This window comes from Podarcis muralis, chromosome 7 (genome assembly GCF_964188315.1).
Source record: "Podarcis muralis chromosome 7, rPodMur119.hap1.1, whole genome shotgun sequence".
Taxonomy (NCBI): domain Eukaryota; kingdom Metazoa; phylum Chordata; class Lepidosauria; order Squamata; family Lacertidae; genus Podarcis; species Podarcis muralis.
Genome location: NC_135661.1, coordinates 72034148 through 72055994, shown reverse-complemented (window position 1 = coordinate 72055994; position 21847 = coordinate 72034148). Strand labels below are relative to the sequence as shown.

Here is a 21847-nt window from a genome sequence, read left to right as displayed (position 1 = left end):
GTGGTGCTGTATTTCAATGACATCTTGGTGTCCACAGGCTCGCACCAGCAGCTGTTCAAGCGCCTCCGCGCCATGCTGACCAGGTTTCATGAGGCTGGGCTCAAGGTAAAGAAGGAGAAGTGCCAGATCGCTGTTCCACAGGTGGAGTTCCTGGGCTATCTTATCGACGCCTCCGGCCTTCACCCGGCAGCGTCCAAGATCCACGCTATCCAGCAGGCCCCCATCCCAAAGAACAAGATGGAGTTGCAGGTGTTACTGGGACTGCTGAACTTTTATAACATGTTCCTGCCCCACAAAGCGATGGTAGCCGAGCCTCTTCACCGACTCCTCAGCACGAAGACACCTTGGTCCTGGGGTCATCGGGAGAAAGCTGCCTTCAACATGGTCAAGGCTCTCCTTTCATCGGACAGTGTGCTGGTACAGTACAGTGAAGCCAGGCCGCTGGTCCTTACCTGCAACGCCTCACCTTTTGGCATTGGCGCTGTCCTCAGTCACCGTTTTCCAGACGGAAGAGAAGCACCGCTTGCCTACTTTTCCAGGACGCTATCTCCGACCGAACGGAATTACAGCCAGCTCGACAAGGAGGCACTGGCACTTGTGGCTGGAGTGAAAAGGTTCCATGAATACCTCTACGGCAGGACTTTCAACCTCATCACTGACCACAAGCCGCTCCTGGGCCTCCTCGCTGGTGATCGACCAACTCCACCGGTCCTATTGCCGCGCATGCTGCAATGGACTGTTTTCCTGGCTGCCTACCACTACCGGCTCGTCCATCGCCCGCGGAAATCAATGGGCCATGCCAACGCCCTCAGCCGTTGCCCTCTTCCAGTGTTTGTAGAAGACCCGGCTCCTGCTTCAGTTTCCTTCAGTCAGAGGGGGATTCAAACGTAGCCCTGCATTGTTACTGATGTTAATGCTTAGTAGAAAATAAAACGTCTTATAAAGTTTATATTTCTTGGTGGAAGGTGAAGAGGAGCCCCATATGCAGATGGGCTGAAGTGGACACATATGAATGTGAATTGTTGTACTGACCTTAAAATCTTGAAATATAGGTGGGGTATTTTTTTAAGCATTATATTTGTATTTAAGGTAAAGGTAAAGGTACCCCTGCCCGTACGGGCCAGTCGTATCCGACTCTAGGGTTGTGCGCCCATCCCACTTAAGAGGCCGGGGGCCAGCGCTGTCCGGAGACACTTCCGGGTCACGTGGCCAGCGTGACGAAGCTGCTCTGGCGAGCCAGCAACAGCGCAGCACACGGAAACGCCGTTTACCTTCCCGCTATAAAGCGGTACCTATTTATCTACTTGCACTTAAGAGTGCTTTCGAACTGCTAGGTGGGCAGGAGCTGGGACCAAAAGACGGGAGCTCACCCCGCCGCGGGGATTCGAACCGCTGACCATACGATCGGCAAGCCCTAGGCACTGAGGTTTTACCCACAGCGCCACCGCATATTTGTATTTACTTTTATTTAATTATTTAGTTGGAAAGGGATGACATTGCCAGGAGATCCTGTGACCAATTTGCTCCTGGGCTCCTCATAGTGTTAAAAATACCATCTTCCTGAATGGTGAGTAAAGGCTACTGACAGTCAGGGGAGGACTCCATCTGGCCTGAACAGGCCAGAGGAGGTGACAAGGAAAATTAGAAAGATAAAGGTTAATATATTTAAAATAATAAACTGGGAATACAGTAGTACCTCAGGTTAAGTACTTAATTTGTTCCGGAGGTCCGTTCTTAACCTGAAACTGTTCTTAACTTGAAGCACCACTTTAGCTAATGGGGCCTCCTGCTGATGCCTTGCTGCCAGAGCACGATTTCTGTTCTGATCCTGAAGCAAAGTTCTTAACCTGAAGCACTATTTCTGGGTTAGCAGAGTCTGTAACCTGAAGCGTATGTAACCTGAAGCGTATGTAACCCGAGGTACCACTGTACTGTATAAAAAAATGGGATAATAGGAGGTAAAAGAAGAAGTAGGGATAAAATAAGTTGGCAGTTTGTGTGGAGGATAAGGTAGAAGTATGAAAAATGGGGAGAACTGGGAGCTCAATAACATTTGCATCTGGCACAGATTTCTTAATGGCTCATCACCTTCCTTTGTTCAATTAACAACTCATACTTAGTGGCCATTATCTGGTTGAAAAGGCTACTGGATTGAGAATTCAGAGGGGTTGATTAAATTCTAACCCTATACTGATTCCAGGAATTTAGGACAGCCCCCCCCCAACAACAAAAACTATAAAAATACAAAACTCCATCAACCATTCTTCATAAGGCTTGGTGATGCCCAAAGTGATTTTACATCTTTATTAGTAAAACAGGATCACAGGCATAGACTAAGTCATCCAGAGGCAAGTTTAAAAGTTCCTGGAGACTGCAGAAAGATTGCTTGGAGGGCCAGAGAATAGACACTACATTCAGAGAGTCGTGTAGGGGGAGCTCAAGGAGAGATGAACAATTCTAAAGCCTTAAATAGATTTGCAGGGGTTCCAAAATTGTGTCTTGACAAGTTGGCATGCTGGCCAATGAGAAGGCGTCAAAATGAGAGAATGAAATCTAGGTAGGTGTGCTTAGGCATAGTTTCTAGACTAGAGAGAAGACCACAGTAATGTAAAACAGATGTTTCTGATAAGAAGTCTGTTGGGCCACACAAACAAACAAGGATCACTCATCCTGAAGGCTGGTCCTCCTGAATAGCTTTATCTACCAGAAGGAGTGACTTTCTGATTCTATGGTTCTATCTGGTCTGCATCTACATTTCTATAGAATTTCTGGTTGGATTTCTTTTGAAGCCTACCTCCATAGCTCCATGAAGGGACTTTTAGATGCAAAAATCCTGCATATGGTGACCTTTTGTTTACCCTTCATTTTACCTTTTTAGCAATCTAGCTTCCTGGTGAGTAAATCAAGGAAATTTCTGGTTCCTCATGACCTCACTGGTAAGAAGGTAAAGCATAGAGAAATCAAACTATAAGACTGTGCATATTGTCAAGGTGGGATGGTCTTTTCTCATGGTTCTTTGCTTGAGCCAAAGATTAGATAGATAGATAGATAGATAGATAGATAGATAGATAGATGAGACGTAAATGCCATATAGAAAGGTTAGCCTAATAAAAGTATTGCCCAACTAGGGTTGCCACTTTTGTTCTGGCAAAATACAGGGCCGGGAAGGGCAGTTGGCGGCAATTTTTCCATCTCGAGTTAAAGTGACTCCCCCCCCCACATACTTTTAATTGATTTTCATACAATTTAACAAATTCAATTCAAGATCAGTGACTTCAAAGCAATCCATTGCAGCCTAACAGGATGCCCCCTTTGGAATTTGTCTCACACTCACATACACACATGAATTTGTATATCTTTCTGTGCTTGGCTACCCAGAGCTTAAATACATGACCTTTCACACTCCTTTTCAAACACATGCATTTGGAGAGAATCCCCAACTTGGCAAAGAGAGAGAGAGAGAGAGAGAGAGAGAGAGAGAGACCTGAAATGCAGGCCAAAGCTGTTATCAATACAGGACATAGCATTTTGCATTGAAATGCTGGACAACCCTGTATTATACAGGACAGGTGGCAACCCTAGGCCCAACTGTGGGTTTGGGATTGATTGATTATTGATTGATTGATTGATTGATTGATTGTGGGCTAACTTGGGCTCATTGAACGGGTTGCAATTTCACACTGGAACTTTCTCTGAACCTCCTCCGTCCAGGAGCGGCCACTGCGCGCCATCCGGCTGCCCGCTGCGCCAAGCGAGATGCTCTGGACAGCGCACTTCCAGGCGAGCGCGACCTGCCCCGCATTCGCAAACACCGCTGGAGACACCGTAGACGTAGAGGAAGGCAGGGCCCAGATCCCGACAGCCGGTCTGTGGCGGTGCATGCTGGGAGTTGTAGTTTCAGACGCACGCTTTCCTCGCCTAAGGCGACCGGAGGGGTTTGCAAGGCAGCGTCCGAGCCGCTGTTTTTTTTTTTTCCCCACCAGGAAGCGGACGAGGCCCTCCTCGCTGGCCCGGGATGCCGGCGCCCGTGCTCTGCGCGAGTTGCGGGTCCCGGCGCGCCGCGCTCCGCCGCCCCAAGACGGGCCAGGCGCTGTGCCGGGAGTGCTTCGTGGCGGCCTTCGAGGCGGAGGTGCACGGCACCGTGGTGTCGGCGCGGCTCTTCCAGCCGGGCGAGACGGTGGCCATCGGGGCGTCGGGGGGCAAGGACTCCACGGTGCTGGCGCACGTGCTGCGGCTGCTCAACGAGCGCCACGGCTACGGCCTGCGCCTGCTGCTGCTCTCGGTGGACGAGGGCATCGCCGGCTACCGGGACGACTCGCTGGCCGCCGTGCGCCGCAACCAGGGCAGCCTGGGGCTGCCGCTGCACGTGGTCTCCTACCAGGAGCTCTACGGCTGGAGCATGGACCGCATCGTCCGCCACGTCGGCCTCAAGAACAACTGCACCTTCTGCGGGGTCTTCCGGCGGCAGGCGCTGGACCGAGGCGCCGCCTTGCTCGGGGCTGACAAGATCGCCACAGGTGCGGGGACTGGGGGTGGAGGGGGTCCGGGATGGGGCGCTCCGGGTGCGGTGGGGCTCCCGATGTCCATCAGCGCCGGTGGGCTCCGGCTTACCCATCTCCGTCTAAAGAGCTTCTGAGCAACTGCAGAGGGCACGGCAACAACGAAGCTCTTGTGGGGCCACAACCTTAACTCAGGAATACATAACTATTTATTGGGAGCACTTTTACTCCCCCGTTTCACGTTAGAGACTTCTAAGTCTTAGAATTGTAGAGTTGGAAGGGACTTCCGGGGTCATCTGGTCCAGCCCCCTGCAAATGCAGGAATCTCCATTAAAAGCATCCATGACAGATGGCCGTTCAAACTCTGTTTAAAAACCTCCAAGGAAGGAGAGTTCACCACCTTCCAACAGAGCCCATTCCATTGTCAGGACAGCTCTTACCATCAGACAGTTCTACCTGATGTTTAGTCAAAATCTCCTTTCTTGTAACTTGAATTCATTGGTATGGGTTCTACCGTCCAGGGCATGAGAAAAAAAGCTTGCCCCATCCTCCTTGTGAGAAGCCCTTTAGATATTTGAGAAAAAGGGTCCCTGAACCAGTTGCAAATATTATTAGTATTATAATAATATATTCTTTCCCCCCTTTCTAATATTTTATTTTACGTTCTTCCATTTTACAGTATTCAACAATAAATATAAATCCACACAAATCCAATAATATTTTCTGCAACTTCCCTACCTCCCCTTCTGCGGTTTCTTATTTTTCTATCAGATTCTCACTACATATCTTAATTTATCCTTTTTAATTCCCTTAGATTTCTTACTGCTCATGCTTATATCAGTCCTAACGTTTTTAATTGTTTGCAATTTATTTTTATATATTCAATAAATTTCCCCCATTCTATTACAAAGATTCTATCATCTTGATCTCTTAATCTTCTGGTACGTTTTGCCATCTCTGTGTATTCCATCAGGCCATTGGTCATACTGGCAGACCCTGATGGGTGTTGGAGTTTGGAGGGTCACATGTTCCCCACAATTGCCCTTTTTAGAGATTGCTGCTGCTGCAACTGTTTCCTGGTGCAATATACGTACGCGCAAACACACCTTAAATATATAATGTATTAAATATTATCTATAAGCAACACAGCTACCCATGTGCTTTTCATTTCTCCCTTGAGTAAGGCCAAACCACTCTGTCTTCCTTACTCTCTTTGCATGGTGAGACCATGCAACCCTCCCCATCCCCGCTTCTAAGCCCAATGTGATTTTGGGGGTGAGGAAAGACTTTGCTTTGCATGCTGCTCCGTATGACCAGTAGCCCTACTAGATCAGACCAAAGGCCCATCTAGTCCAGCATCCTGTTCTCGCACTGACCAACCAAGTGCTTGCTGGAAGCCCACAGCCAGCACAAAGCAAAAGGGGTGCTTGGCCGCAGTTCGTGGCCTTTGGTTAGGGGCCCAACTGGTGGGCATGCTGGGAAAGAAATTGGGATAGTCAAGGCGGCTGAAGGAAACCTCCAGGGAGCAAAAAGTGACTAAAGTTAGCCTCAGTGAGGCAGAAGGCTGATGACCAGCTTCTTCCTGCTTGTTTTTCAGGAGCTGTAACTGCCCTTCCAAGTTAGGTCTTATTCCACACTTATCAGGCATTGCTGAAGGCACGGCCTCTTGTCTGCCCTATATAGTTGACTCTGGAGCTATAGGCAAACTTCAGGATGGCAGGATCTATTTAGTGCATTTTAATTTACTCAAATCCTGAGGTCCACCAGCCAGTGCCTGATGCAGAAAAGAGTAGCTCAGGGGCGCAGATATATGCAGGTGGTGTTAGAAGGTGGTCTCTTGTGCTGGGCCCTAGATCGCTGACCCTTCCCTCCCTGATTCCTTTTCATAGAAATTTTGCTTGCAGGGAGGCTCATTGCAAAGCACAGTACAACCCACCAGCTTAATTTGCCCAAAGGCCACCTTTACAGGAAAGTGGGGCGGCATTTACCTGGTTTCCTGGCACCGTTGTTGCTGCAGGTTACTAGAAACGGAAACAGTGAGGTGATGGAGTGTTCAGCGCTGTGGAGATGCACCAGGTTGGCTCTGCAGGTGCATCAGCACAATGCTGGCCTGCCAAGCGCTTCACGCTTCTCCCTCTCTGTAAACTGTAGTGATGCTTCTGCCAGGAGGCTAGATCAGCGCATACACACAATTGATCTGTACATGTAAAGTAGCATATCCAAACACTATGCCCATTTCCACTGCAGGCCTGCACCCCGACTCCTTTTTATTACCTAGCAACAACCCTGCATTCACTTAGAATTAAGGATCTGGGGGCTCCTGAGTGCATTTAATTAAGAAGAAAAAAATTCACTCGATTATGTTAACAAGAAAGGCAACCACAGAGAACCACCAACGCAGTATGCCTCCATCTGGAATTCCTAATTGGTGCTTATAAATATTAAGGATAGATTGTAACTTATAATTATTTGTATATTGTTGAATGGTTATTGTTGTTGGCTTATTGAGATGGTTTAAAAGAAAAGAAAAATAAAGAAGGGGGGAATTCACTCCTGGATTTTCCCTAAGCTCTCTACATCTGCCTACTTTTTTGGGCGGGGGGAGGAATATAATAGAGCTACTGCAATATAGTGCTTGGAGTGCTGGAGTAGAACCTGGGAAACAAGGGTTCAAATCCTCGCCAACCCAAGATGCTTCTCATCCTATACTACCTTGCAGGGTTGTTGTGGGAATAAATGAGGAGCGGGGAGAACCATGTCCGGCACTTTGAACTCCTTGGATAAAAAGGTGGGATCTAAGTGCAATGAAGGGACACGGGTGGCGCTGTGGGTAAAAGCCTCAGCACCTAGGGCTTGCTGATCGAAAGGTCGGCGGTTCGAATCCCCGCGGCGGGGTGCGCTCCCGTTGTTCGGTCCCAGCGCCTGCCAACCTAGCAGTTCGAAAGCACCCCCAGGTGCAAGTAGATAAATAGGGACCGCTTACTGGCGGGAAGGTAAACGGCGTTTCCGTGTGCTGCGCTGGCTCGCCAGATACAGCTTGTCACGCTGGCCACGTGACCCGGAAGTGTCTGCGGACAACGCTGGCCCCCGGCCTCTAGAGTGAGATGGGCGCACAACCCCAGAGTCTGTCAAGACTGGCCCGTACGGGCAGGGGTACCTTTACCTTTACCTTTAAGTGCAATGAAGAAGAAGAAGAAGAAGGAAACTTTTTAGCTATTGGTATAGTTAAATAATTGGAAATCCACATCCCTTGTGAATCTGCTGCTAATTGTACTTAGAAATCTACCGGCAGATCTTGATCTTCATTCTGCCTATACCAAGGATAGCCAGGAAGGTGCGTGTCCTGTTGACTCGTCCCATTGCTGTCTGATTCATTCTTTAGGTCATAACGCAGATGACATCGCTGAGACGGTGCTGATGAACTTCCTGCGGGGGGACGTGGGGCGCCTCCGGCGCTGTGCGGATATACTGACGGGAAGCGAGGGGCAGCTGCCGCGCTGCAAGCCGCTGAAGCACGCCTACGAGAAGGAGATTGTGCTGTACGCTTACTTCCAAGGCTTGGACTACTTCAGCACCGAGTGCGTGTACTCCCCCAACGCCTACCGCGGACACACCCGCGCCCTGCTCAAAGACCTCGAAGCCACGCGGCCCAGCACGGTGGCTGACCTGGTGCACTCGGGCGAGCGGCTGGCGGTGCGCGAGGATGTCCGCATGCCCACCCAGGGCACCTGCCAGCGGTGCGGCTACCTCTCCAGCCAGCCCCTCTGCAAAGCTTGCTTACTTCTAGAAGGGCTCAATCGTGGCCTCCCTCGGCTGGGCATCGGCAAGACCAGCCGGCTGCAGAAAGCTTTGCTGGGCAGTGAGAAGCCAGAAACTAGCTTACAGGAAGAGGAAGGCCCTCGGCAGGCAAAGCGAGGCCCGAGGGCCATAGACTTCTGAGCCTGTCCCTACCCATGGTTCCCATCATCCCTAACAGTTAGCCATTCTGGCTGCAGCAGGTGTCTCAACAACAACTGGAGGGTTTTATTTAAAATCAAATGATATTCAACATCAGGGGCGTCCAACTCCCAAGAGAGTGCGATCTATTCACAGAATAAAAAACTGGCAGTGATGTACCCCGTATTTTGTGGTTGTTGAGCTTTTTCTAGGGAGGAAAATGACAAAACTGAGTAAAGGGGAAACGTCGCTCACCAAAAGATCGATGAGAAAGCAATCTGCCAAGCAGCAAAAACTCCATCTTCTGTTCTAACAATCATGCAAAAATGGAGGACGGGGCGAGGAGGAAGGGCCAGGTGCTTTGATGCCAACAAAAAGGAGTCCGTGACCGACAGTGATTTACTGGAACCTTCCGACACCCCTGTTCTGTATTATCTATTTCCTACTGGTCTAAGAGCAGGGACATCATCATCATTATTATTATTATTATTATTATTATTATTATTATTATTATTATTATATTTTTGGCTGAAGGCCAGGGTATAAACAAATAAACAAAATTTACAAAAAAATAGTGTGTGCTCATGTTTCTTTAACTGTTAACAGAGTAACCAACCTCTGTGTTGATTCTGTCTGTATACTCTGGCTTTCCTGATTAAGTGCAAGATGCACCTGTTTTGTAATTCTTGGTAAAAAGGTGGCAATAATGAGCAGCTACTTGTGGACCCAATAGAAACAGACCAATGATTTGCCAGGGTCTGCCTTCTGGCCACAACTTTTCCCTTTGTGCAACACGGGTGGGTGGCCTGGAAATTTGAGACAGTTGGACTCTGACATCCCATCACTCCTGATTTATGGTCCCTGGGGCTCATGGGAGTTGGAGTCCAATGATGTCTGGAGGACCAGATTCCCTCTCCCTGAAGTACTGCTTAGGCCAGCAATGTGCCAAGCTGTAGTCCTGGTTGGTTCACCACACTAAGCAGCTGTGCATAGGACTGTTGAGTTCTTGGTTGTAGCCCCAACAGCTCCTGACCAGTAGAGAGATAGGTGGGGATAAATCGTGCAGAAAACTGAATATACCCACACCGAAGCAAGTATTCTGAGTCACAGAACTGAAGTGTAGCCCATCCTTCTGCTCCAGGCAGGAAAACCAGAGTAATACCATTCCAACAGATGGTTGTCCAAGCAGGGCCAATCAGAGAGAGGACCAGGAGGGCCATTTGGTCTGGGATCTTAAGCTCAAAGGGGTCCTCCAATTTAGACACTTGTTAGTTTTTTCTCATTTGATAAGTTTTGCAGCCTTTTTTTATGCACATTGGATCAAAATGTATTTAAGCAGAATTGGACACACTCCACTTTAAGAGCTTCAAATTTAATCAAATAAGAGGTGTTCTGGTAAAATACCCTTTTTTTGTTTTGTTAGCTCATAATAGAGGATGCCATATTAAAGAGTTACAAATGTTATTAAGAGTTAATGTTAATAACAACCGGGGGAAAGGAAGACATAACATCTTACAAGGACAGGAAGAAGCACCACGAACAGGATACAGTGGTACCTCGAGTTAAGAACTTAATTCGTTCTGGAGGTCCGTTCTTAACCTGAAACTGTTCTTAACCTGAGGTACCACTTTAGCTAATGGGGCCTGCCACGTTGCTGCGATTTCTGTTCTCATCCTGAAGCAAAGTTCTTAACCCGAGGTACTATTTCTGGGTTAGTGAAGTCTGTAACCTGAAGCGTCAGTAACCCGAGGTACCACTGTAATTGCCATAGAACAAGGAGATAGTTTGAGTTCCTCACTTATAGTTTTATAAATCAATTAATGTGTCAACACGAATAGAAGTTATTAATATTACAATTGTATAAGGGATTATTATTATGACATTAAAAAAAATTGGAACGCAGAAATAATCAAGCCATAAATTCTAGCAACTGGGGGCCACCTTTTCTAAATTATATAATTTGGTATTTGAACTATTGGTACAGTCATGCGCAGAAGCGGCAAATCGTGACCCGCAGACGTGGGTTGCATTCTGCTGAGGATGCGGACAGGGCTCCGGAACCACTATATTAATAATTGTATTATAAATTGGTATTGTTATAATGAGGCTATTATTGGATTGCAATTGAAAACTAATGAAACTTATATTAAAAAGAAGAATTAATGTTGATAAGAATTAAGTTTTGCAAGATTAGGCAACAATGAACGTTTCTTCTCAGATCAGCTGATTATATTAACAAACTTCTTAGGCATCATCGGCACTGCACATTTACCGGTAAATAACTATCATTCCACTGGAAACAATCATGGCTTTCCCCCAAAGCATTCTGGAGACTGTAGTTTGTTAAGGTTGCTGGGAGTCGTTAAGAAACCCCTATTCCCCTAGAGCTGCAACTGTTAAAGAGTTCCCTGGGAAGAGGGGTTAATTGTTAAACCGCTCTGGGAATTGTAATCTGATAGACTTTGGCTGATCCAAAGGAGATCTTGTGAAATCCTTGCTTGTTGCCGAACAAGCTAAACCACCAGCTTATTCAATAAGTGGTCGTCGCGGAAGGTTTACAGACAGCCTTGTCATGTCAGCTACATTCCACATCCACAGTGGGAACCAGTGTGCTTTTGAATGCCAGCCATTGGAAATCGCAAGTGGGGAGAATTGTGCTGTTGCAATCAGGTTCTGCATTTGGGCTTCCCACAGGCATCTGGTTGGCTAGTGTGAGAACAGAATGCTGCACTAGATGAGCCAATTGGCCTGACCTAGCAGGCTCTTTGTACATTATTGCTGATCAGCAACTGCTATCAATTTTTCATATAAGTGTGAAGTTGGAAGGGACCGCATGGGTCATCTAGACCCTTACAATGCATGAATTTTTTGACTCTCTGATTAAGAGTCTCACGCTCTACTGAGTTATCCCAGAGGAGAGCTGGGGTATAGGTTGCAACTGTTGGAAATGCTCCCATTTCTGCGCTCTGCATGAGAAAAATGGTACTGAGAAACAAAGGCAACAATGCATTTGCGCCAGGCTTTTTATTGAGGGATATCAGCCCTGGGCTGGTGCTTTTGTGTCATTTTCAGCCATGGTTTCCTCGATCCACTTCCAAAATTTGCAGATCTCCGTGAAAACAGCAGGGTTTTTCTTGGATGCACACTTCACAGCTCCCGATGACACCAAACCGTGAAGGACCCCGTTGCAAATCAAGGGGCTCCCAGAATCTCCCTGTAAATTCAACAAGAGGAAAGGGGTAAGAGAGCAGGAGAACTCTTTGGTGTGGTGAGACTTCTCTAGTTCAGGGGCTGGGATCTGTGGTCCTCCGGAGATTCTCCAACTTTCATCAGCCCCAGGCAGCATGGCCAGTGGTCGGGGATGATGAGAGCTTTCGTCTAGCAAAATCTGGAGGGCTATAGATTCCACATCCCTGCTCAAGCTGAACATTGAATCCAAAAGGTACAGAAATAGGGGGTTTCATATTGAAGCAGGTATGGCTTTCTGTAGGTTTATGGCTCTTCTTGCTTAATACTTGCTTCCTTGGGTAGTTCGGTGTCTCTCCCCCCACCCCCCACCAATATCTTAATACCCTTCTGTTTCTGCTCACTTCCTTTTTCCTTTTTTCTCTCTTTTAATTAGGAAGATTTAGACAAGGAGTAGGCAGAAGTTAGAGTGGGCTGTGCTGGTAGATTGCTGGATGATCTGAAGTAGATTGGCAAGGATTTCTTACTCCCAACAATGGTAACAACAAAACAACCCTAAAAAATGTACTGCTGAAAGGGAAGAATGGGATATGCAGAAATATATTTCTGTATGGAAGAACTATGAGCTCAGTCTAGTTTTGGTACTTTATAAACAAATTCCTGGGCTCAAAATTCTTTTATTGTAAATATTTGTTTCCCTTCTACTGATGGATCTCAAGTAATAAGAAGGAAAAATAAAATAAAAATAGAAGTCTGCTTGCTACTGACATTGGAGAAATCCTAACCATGTCTACTCATAAGTAAGGATATGTGACTCTGTCAGTTTTGGTTTCTCATCTCCCAATCTGCAAGTTCAGTTTTCTACATTTCCACATCAGTTTGGGGTGGGGTTTTTTTTAACTCATGAAAATTAATCAGCCTTTTAATGCAAACTTCTATTACACACATTTTTATATGGGATTTTGCTTAGTATTTTTGCAAAGCAATTTCCCCTAACATAATGCATTTGTGCATGTTCTTTTATCATTACACATACTTTATCCTAGTATATGCATTTTTGTACATATCCCATAGCTGGAGAACTGCACTGCAAAACTCTGAGAAGCGCAAATATCAGAGGAATTGTGTGTTTCAAATCAAATATTGTTTCAGAACATGCATATTAGGCAGGTTCATATTTAGAAGTGAACTGAATCAAATGATTCTATGATTCTATTCCATCCCTACTCAGAAGTTCCACTGAACAAAGTTGGACTTGGACTACAATCCTAACCCCATTTACCTGGGAATATGCTGCACTAAATTAAATAGGGCCGACTTCTGAGTAGACATGAATGATGTTTTACAGGATTCTTGCATCCTGATATATGCGCTGACTTTGCTTGTGCCTTTATTGTTGCAATATGTGTGACTTGCTTTTGTTATTTTATGTGGTGTATAAGTTATATATGAATGGCATAGTTCAGATTGCAGGCTAAATCACAGGAAAGTTGGATTGTGCTACAACGCACTGTGCCTCTGACCCATAGTCACCAAGTGTTTATTGCTCACCTGGCACGAGTCTTTGCCTCCTTCCATTTTTCCTGAGCAAATCGCGTTGTCTGCAAAGTAGTTTCCGTACCTAGACTTGCATATGTAATTTGGCAGGATCTCTGTGTCCAAACATTGCAGGACATTGGCATAATTTACTGCAAAATGAATGCTTGGGTCAGTGTGCGACACTGGCTGTTTGGGACTTGCTGCTTAACTATTTTAGCTTCAGGTTCCTCCCTCACAAATGCCAGAAGCTGTGATGGTTGGTGTCCATTGCAACCATAAGGTGGAAGGCAGGAAGACCAACTTTGCCCCCATATTCCTCTCTATTGAGTTCTGCAAGGGGTAACACTGAGACTCAGAGGAGGAAACCAACAGCCAGGGCCACCCCCAGGATTCGTCGTAAGTAATAATAATTTATTTATAATAATAATAATTATTATTATTATTTATACCCCGCCCATCTGGCTGGGCTTCCCCAGCCACTCTGGGTGGCTTCCAAAAAAATATTAAAGTACTGTAATACACCAAACATTAAAAGATTCCCTAAACAGGGCTGCCTTCAGATGTCTTCTAAAAGTCTGGTAGTTGTTGTTCTCTTTGACATCTGGTGGGAGGGCGTTCCACAGGGAGGGCGCCACTACCGAGAAGGCCCTCTGCCTGGTTCCCTGTAACTTGGCTTCTCGCAGTGAGGGAACTGCCAGAAGGCCCTCGGCGCTGGACCTCAGTGTCCAGGTAGAACGATGGGGGTGGAGACGCTCCTTCAGTAAGGCGAGAGGTAGGTGAGGGCTTGCTTGGAGCAGAATGAGATGCCCCACTCATAGGATCATAGAACTGTAGAGTTGGAAGGGACTCTGCGGGCCATCTTCTCCAACTCCTTGCAATGTAAGAATCTCAGCTAAAGCATCCATGACAGATGGCCATACAAACTCTGCTTAAAAGCCTTCAAGGAAGGAGAGTCCACTACTTTCATTCACCTTAATGGACTACTGGCTAGTAGATGCAATTCCCCATCCCACAACTGGAAACACATTATGGACAGAGGCAGCTGCCCTTATACTTAGGCCCATAAATCACCTAATCTAGTGGTTCCTAAAGTACGTAGTACTGGGAGGCGGTGGGATTACCTTGCTAAGAGGCAAGGGGGCTATCAGACTTCAAAATGCTGAATCAAGTTCATCCATTTGGTTGAGTTAGTTAAACTGGATCGTTTTAACTGGATTTTGAATAGCGGTGCAGTTAATTGTTACAGTGGTACCTCGGGCTACATACGCTTCAGGTTACATACGCTTCAGGTTACAGACTCCGCTAACCCAGAAATATTACCTCGGGTTAAGAACTTTGCTTCAGGATGAGAACAGAAATCATGCTCCGGCGGCGCGGTGGCAGCGGGAGGCCCCATTAGCTAAAGTGGTGCTTCAGGTTAAGAACAGTTTCAGGTTAAGAACAGACCTCCGGAACGAATTAAGTACGTAACTTGAGGTACCACTGTACTGTCTTTTTGTTTCTCAAGCTTACGCCCCGCCCCCCTTTTTTTTAGTAGTTTGCTCAGGGTTGTGAAACTGCAGGTGCTCAGGATTTAGGTGTTTTTGGTTTCGGTTAAGGTAGTCTGCAAAAGCTTACATCATTTACATCACCTTATTTCATGCTTTCCTTTGTAGGAACTGCACCAGGCCCCTCAAGTACCTGAATCTAGCCTTGGTTTGCAGGAGGTCTTGTGAAATCCTTGCCTGTTGATGGACGTTGCAAGCTAAACTTCTTGCAGCTTATCCCAAAAGTAGTCATTGCACATGGAACCTTGACCCTCTGGCCTTTCCTCTTACCTTCGGGGAAAGTAGTAGTGCCCCAGCCAGACACCACACACTTTGTCCCAGTGGGTGTGCATTCCTTAGCAAAAGGGATGGTCTTAATGGTATCTCCCAGGACTGCAGGGGGGGATAGCTTCAGAAGCATGACATCGTTTTTCATTGTTCGGGGTTCAAACTTAGGGTGGCGGATGGCTCTGATTGCTTTGGAAAACTGTTCCCCAACATCTTGCTTATACAAATCATGCTCCCCAAGATGAACCATGAGATTTCTGCAAGGGAGACAATAGCGAAGACACAGAGGTGTTCAGAACTATTGTATGGCACAGCCCTTCTTATACCAAACCATTTCCATGCTATTCTTGGCCTCGGTTCTTTGCTTGACTAGGACAGGGTTTGTGGCCCAGATTTGATATGATTTAATAGTTCTTATATCCTGCTTTTCCAGCAACAATGCTGAGCTCAAAGCAAGTCTCAATAATAGCTATGGTACTGAAAATGAGTAGAACACTTCAGTCAGTATAATCACATCCAAAACATATAACGAAGGCAAAAACAAATTCAACAAATGATTAATACAATTCAGTAAAGGTAAAGGGACCCCTGACCATGAGGTCCAGTCGTGGCCGACTCTGGGGTTGCGGCGCTCATCTCATTTTACTGGCCGAGGGAGCCGGCGTACAGCTTCTGGGTCATGTGGCCAGCATGACTAAGCCGCTTCTGGCAAACCAGAGCAGCACACGGAAATGCCGTTTACCTTCCCGCCGGAGCGGTACCTAATTATCTACTTGCACTTTGACTTGGTTTCAAACTGCTAGGTGGGCAGGAGCAGGGACCGAGCAACGGGAGCTCACCCTGTCACAGGGATTCGAACTGCCAACCTTCTGATCAGCAAGTCCTAGGCTCTGTGGTTTAACCCACAGCACCACCTGCATATAAACTCGTAAAGAATTCAAAATGTAAGAAATGGCTGCTGAGGACCAGCTCTCTGCTGGCTGACTGCCTCTGGGCAGGGACTTCTTCACCCAGTGCAGCAGCAGAATCTCAGGCAATTAAAAAATGACGAAGAAGAAAAGCGATCCATTCTAGATTGTTTTGTAAATGTCTGGAGAGATTAAAGGTTAAAAAAAAAGGTAAAGGTAAAGGACCCCTGGACGGTTAAGTCCAGTCAAAGGCGACTATGGGGTTGCAGTGCTCATCTCACTTTTCAGGCCGATGGAACCGGCGTTTGTTCATGGACAGCTTTCCAAGTCATGTGGCCAGCATGACTAAACTGCTTCTGGTGCAACGGGACACCGTGACGGAAACCAGAGCACACGGAAATGCCATTTACCTTCCCACCACAATGGTACCTATTTATCTACTTGCACTGGTGTGCTTTTGAACTGCTAGGTTGGCAGGAGATGGGACAGAGCAATGGGAGCTCACCACCGTTGCATGGATTTGAACCAGCGACTTTCCGATTGGCAAGCCCAAGAGGCTCAGTGGTTTAGACCACAGCACCACCCACTCCCCTACTCTGGAGACAATACCCTCCCTCTCACCCACCGCTTCCTCCCTATGACCCCACAAACTTGCCTTCGCAGACAGTGTCCAGCTGTAAGCACCCAGTGCTCATTGATCAAGGCTCCACCACATCGAGTGAGTTGACTGCCGAAGACAAATACTTGCCAGGGCTGAGAGTGCGGCCAACATTCGGATCCGCCGATAATACGCTCGCCGGTCTGTGCTGACACTGTGACACAAATACCATCATATATTACACATTTGCTGACACGGGAGGCTTCCAGTAAGAGTGTGCTTCATTAGATGGGAAGCTGTTTCCCAGAAATGCAGGTGAAGTACCCACCCCCATGCCGATGGGATCCTGCAGATAATAATGATTACTGGAATAAGATGAAGGCTCAAGTGTGGTCGTGAATGTCCTGTACTTTTGAGAACAGTAAGTTATACAAAGCTTGGAAATCTGATGGTTCCTCAACATGGTGTGCTTTCACTCAGGCTGCAACATCTACATGAATGTGTTGTGTGCAAGGTACATTAAAGGCTCTTGCATTTGCCAGGCTTGACTGAAACTAAAAGTAGAACCCTATGTGTATCCTTCTGTTCAGATAGCGATTTTTCAGTCCTACTGGCTTGCTCATTTCTTCCTTCCTCTTAAAGTCCCTTGTAAAATGTTCTGATCAACGTCAAGCAGATACAATGGTACCTCGGGTTAAGTACTTAATTCATTCTGGAGGTCTGTACTTAACCTGAAACTGTTCTTAACCTGAGGTACCACTTTAACTAAGGGGGCCTCCTGCTGCCGCTGTGCCGCCACTGCACGATTTCTGTTCTCATCCTGAAGCAAAGTTCTTAACCTGAGGTAATATTTATGGGTTAGCGGAGTCTGTAAGCTGAAGCGTCTGTAACCTGAAGCGTATGTAACCTGAGGTACCACTGTACGTAGTAATTTTAGTCTAATATAACTGTTTTATTGTCCAACATAGGATTTTAAAATCCATATCCTGGTTTGTTTGTTTTTGAAAGTAATTTTTATTTGTGTTCTCACATACAGTTCAAAAAGAATAAGTAGAAAATAAATGAATAAAAATTGAAAACAAAACCACAACAAACCAAAGACACCACACAAAACACCTAAGGACTTCTCTTCCTCTCCTCTAGTATCTGTTATTTTCCTTCTCTTCCATGTATTCTAAGTTACCAAGTTCTACCATAGCTATCAACTTTTCCCTTTTCTTGCGAGGAATCCTATTTGGAATAAGGGAATTTCCCTTTAAAAAAGGGAAACTTTGACAGCTATGAGTTCTACTCTTCTTACTAATTATCTCCTACTTCCTCTTATACTGCTGAATTTATTCAAGTCCTGCTAATCTGTTCACGAGTTTATATAGATTTTTAAAATTACAAACATTTTCCAGTCCTTTTTGTATCCTTGAGCTTCTTGTTCTCTTACTGACCCGCCAGCTCCGCATATTCCAACAACTTAAAGTGCCATTCCTCCTTGATTGGTATTCATCCTGTTACTTTTGTGTTTTCTTTACATTTTTAGTTGTTTTTTTATAATATTTTGTACATTGCATTGAGATATATATTTGAAACATGAGAATTATTATTATTATTATTATTATTATTATTAGGAGGCTCTATTACCTATCCAATGTAGCAAAAACAATAAAGAGTCTTGTGACTCACAAACCTAAAGACTCACAAATTTATCATGGCAAAAGCTTTTATTTGCTTTAATCCACTTCATGAAGTGTAATAATAAAGCGGTGAGCATATAATACATGATTCCAGCAGTGACTTTTTGTACCATGGTCTAACATAAACAGACCTTTCCAGGGCTGTTCTGAGATGGATCCCAAGGCGTTGGCTGCTATTCCCTTGGATCTCCAGCTTCTGAACCGGCTTCTTATTTCAAGTTTATTTAACACATGTTTAGTTCACTCTTCCTCCAAGGTGTTCAGGGCAGCAGATGCGCTGGGGTTTACCCCAGGTCATCTTCACAACAAGTGAGTTAGAATGAGTGGCTTGGGACCATCTGGTGAGCTTCATGGTAAGCAGAGATTTGAGCCCAGGTCTCCCTGGTCCTAGAGCTCCACTCCTAGCAGTAGATCCCAATGGCTCACTTTCTTCCTGCCTGCTTCCATCCTTTCCTGATCCCTAACTTGGTAACTGAAACAGATAGGTAGCCGTGTTGGTTTGCCATAGTCAAAACAAAACAAAATTCCTTCCAGTAGCACCTTAAATACCAACTAAGTTAGTTCTTGGTATGAGCTTTCGTGTGCATGCACACTTCTTCAGATACACTGAAACAGAAGTTGCCAGATCCTTCTATATAGTGAGAAGGTGGGGAGGGGTATTACTCAGAAGGGTGGTGGGAATGGGTGATTGGCAGATAGCTGTGATGAGCCTGTTGACGACTCTTAACGACTGTAGCCTGTTGGTCTGCCATAGTCAAAACAAAAAAAATTCCTTCCAGTCGTTAAGAGTCGTCAACAGGCTCATCACAGCTATCTGCCAATCAGCCATTCCCACCACCCTTCTGAGTAATACACCTCCCCACCTTCTCACTATATAGAAGGATCTGGCAACTTCTGTTTCAGTGTATCTGAAGAAGTGTGCATGCACACGAAAGCTCATACCAAGAACTAACTTAGTTGGTCTTTACTGGAAGGAATTTTTTTTGTTTTGGTAACTGAAAGTCTGCATTCTTGCAAGGATTTGTAGAGAGGCAGTCTCCAGTTCTGGAACATCTTCCCTTTGGAGGCTCACCAAAGAAGGAGCTTGAATCCATCTGAGCAAGTTTGTAAATGCATCTCGTCCCCTGGTGACTGTAGCACCAAGGGATGACCTGCCCACATGAAACAGACATCATTGTCATTCAGCCTTCACAGGCAGACCTTATAAAACAGTGCTTTTCAGTGGAGACAAGTTTATGCCTTCACGGGCTTCCTTTGTTCCTGAGAATCAACTTTGTTTCCATTCTGCTGTACAGTGGTATCTTGGTTCTAAAAGTTAATCCGTTCTGGAAGTCCGTTCCAAAACCAAAGCGTTCCAAAACCAGGGCGCGCTTTCCCATAGAAAGTAATGCAAAACGGATTAATCCATTCCAGACTTTTAAAAACAACCCCTAAAACAGCAATTCAACATGAATTTTACTATCTAACGAGACCATTGATCCATAAAATGAAAGCAATAATCAATGTATTGTACTATAAAATAAATAAGACAGTATTGTAGATGATAAAAATTAAAATTATTTTTTCCTTACCTGCACTGATGATAGTCATTATTTGGATGGGGGGCTTTTATCCATTTCCGCAGTCACACAATACAATACAATCAGTCAGTCAGTCAATCAATCAATCAATCAATCAATCAGTAGCTGAACTGGGTTCCACACAGTCACAAAAACAAATTAACCGAAAAAGCCTCAAAAACAAAAATGCAAAATAAATAGGAAAAACAAAAGCGCCAAACTTAATCCGTTCCGAAAGTCCGTTTTACTTCTGAAATGTTCAAAAACCAAGGTGCAGCTTCTGATTGGTGCAGGTGCCCTAGAAACAGTAGCCGACAGCCGCATCGGACATTCAGCTTCTGAAAAACGTTTGAAAACCGGAACACTTATTTCTGGGTTTTCGGCATTTGGGAACTAAGACGTTTGAGTACCAAGGTATGACTGTAGTTTGGCTTCCTCTGAAACTGTTAATCTGTCTACTATAGTTGAGACTAACATAGTTGTATCATTAATTATGTAATCAATTTCAATACATTTCAATGGAAGGAAAATGACAAAAACAATGCAGGAAATAATGTAGTTGCTTCTGTAACATTTTGCAGACTAATATAATGATAGCAAATAACACCCCTATTTGCATGGTTTCTGTTCCAGATCTCTGGCAACTATGTGAAATGCAGCAGCTTTTCCTATTTTCATTTCTGATGGAATTCTCTGACTCCCTAAACTACAACTCACATCTTCTCTTGCTGGTAGTTGTGAAACCATCCAGCAACATGCAGTGTGGTTTCAATATAAACAACCCCATGCTTGTTACTTTGTCCTTATTTGCTCCAACATTTATCAGTTAAAAAAAAATAATCCTAACTGCTATTTTATTTATATGTTGTTGTTGTTGTTGTTGTTGTTGTTTTATCCTGGTCGGTGACCGTAATAAAGTTCATTCATCATCAACCCCAGGAAGGGAGGATACCTCGAAGTTGCTCAACCTCAGCACCTGGACAACAGACTCAGCAGGCATACAGATCACCTGCTCAAAATCTTCTCCACTACATTTGCGCGCGCGCACACACACACACACACACATATATGCAAGGGAGAAATGTGTTTAGAGGAAGGCTTGGCAAATCCACACCGTGATCACCGCCCGGAAACCAATGTCCCCACTGTGGAAAGACGTGTGGTTCCAGAATTGGTCTCTCTCCACAGTTGCTTACAGACTCATTGTTAAAACCATGTTTACGGAAGACAATCTTATTCGGCTACGAGTGATTGCCAAAGACTCTATCTATCTATCTATCTATCTATCTATGCACATGCACATTTTATACAGATTTGTGACTTTTTTATTATGCCAATACAAGAGATGTATTGGAAAGTTGTGCATTTTTTTTTTAAGATCATACATCACTTTGGAAAGGATGGGAGCCCATTCAAATAAAAGAAAGTAATTTTGTTAGGAAGTCATGATGCCCTGCCAAATTAAATTAACATTGTATGGCAATCAGTCAAGCAGCACTTATTGCAACATAAAAACAAAACACCTTAGGCTTCACCCATATAGGAATGACATAGGAATGGTTAGCTCACTGCCCGTAAGCACCTGTGCCAGCAACAACTCTCTTACCTACAGAAGCCAGAAGCAGCACTGTGCCTAGAACTTGCTCCATGATAATGAGGTAGTAAGGACAGGGGATGCACAATTTTATTCCTCCTACCACAACTTTAGTAAATAATTGACAGAGAAATGAACTGGACCCTCTGTTCACAGCTCTAAGACTTCATCTTTCTCTTTGGACTTACACAATGCGTTCTCTCCCTAGCACCTGTGGTGCCGCTAGTTTTGAAGAATGGAGTAGGCACTTTGCTGGAGGTGAGAAATGGCAGTTCCAGAACGTTGCTGTTTTGTAGGTGGGATTCAACCACGTAAGAACATAGTAAGAACCTGTTGAATCAGAGCCAATAGCACTTTCTTTACTTGTGAATCTCGACAACTGGTATTCATTCTGCCTCTGACTGATGAGCCAGAACATGTCCATTGTAGCTAGCACCCACTCATAGCATAATTCTCTTTTAAAGCAATCTATGTTGGTAGCTATCACTACTTCTTGTGGTTGCGAATTCCATAGTTAAATCACCTTGCA

At 45.3% G+C, this 21847-nt stretch overlaps 2 protein-coding genes across 2 annotated transcripts; one reads left to right on the top strand and one right to left on the bottom strand.

The window, feature by feature from the left end:
- The first annotated feature begins 3956 nt into the window (after nt 1-3956).
- Nucleotides 3957-10700, top strand: CTU1 (cytosolic thiouridylase subunit 1). Its single transcript, XM_028742715.2, has 2 exons — nt 3957-4517; nt 7882-10700. Exons 1-2 carry the CDS (start codon nt 4016-4018, stop codon nt 8436-8438), a joined length of 1059 nt encoding a protein of 352 aa, XP_028598548.2. The 5' UTR covers nt 3957-4015; the 3' UTR covers nt 8439-10700.
- A 740-nt stretch (nt 10701-11440) lies between these two features.
- Nucleotides 11441-21373, bottom strand: LOC114602896 (trypsin-like). The gene is made up of 5 exons (XM_077932070.1): nt 21331-21373; nt 16538-16694; nt 14978-15231; nt 13173-13309; nt 11441-11649 (listed from the first exon to the last, which is right to left on the bottom strand). Exons 1-5 carry the CDS (start codon nt 21371-21373, stop codon nt 11473-11475), a joined length of 768 nt encoding a protein of 255 aa, XP_077788196.1. The 3' UTR covers nt 11441-11472.
- Between the last annotated feature and the right edge of the window lie 474 nt (nt 21374-21847).

What these genes read in the sequence shown, in the direction of transcription:
- LOC114602896 (XM_077932070.1), bottom strand. Translation starts at nt 21,373, where the DNA reads ATGGAGCAAGTTCTAGGCACAGTGCTGCTTCTGGCTTCTGTAG. An exon ending in GCTGGACACTGTCTGCGAAG is followed by an intron (nt 15,232 to 16,537) that starts GCAAGTTTGTGG and finishes TCTCCCTTGCAG; the next exon opens with AAATCTCATGGTTCATCTTG. An exon ending in CACTACTACTTTCCCCGAAG is followed by an intron (nt 13,310 to 14,977) that starts GTAAGAGGAAAG and finishes TTCATTTTGCAG; the next exon opens with TAAATTATGCCAATGTCCTG.
- CTU1 (XM_028742715.2), top strand. Translation starts at nt 4,016, where the DNA reads ATGCCGGCGCCCGTGCTCTGCGCGAGTTGCGGGTCCCGGCGCGCCGCG. An exon ending in GGCTGACAAGATCGCCACAG is followed by an intron (nt 4,518 to 7,881) that starts GTGCGGGGACTG and finishes TTCATTCTTTAG; the next exon opens with GTCATAACGCAGATGACATC.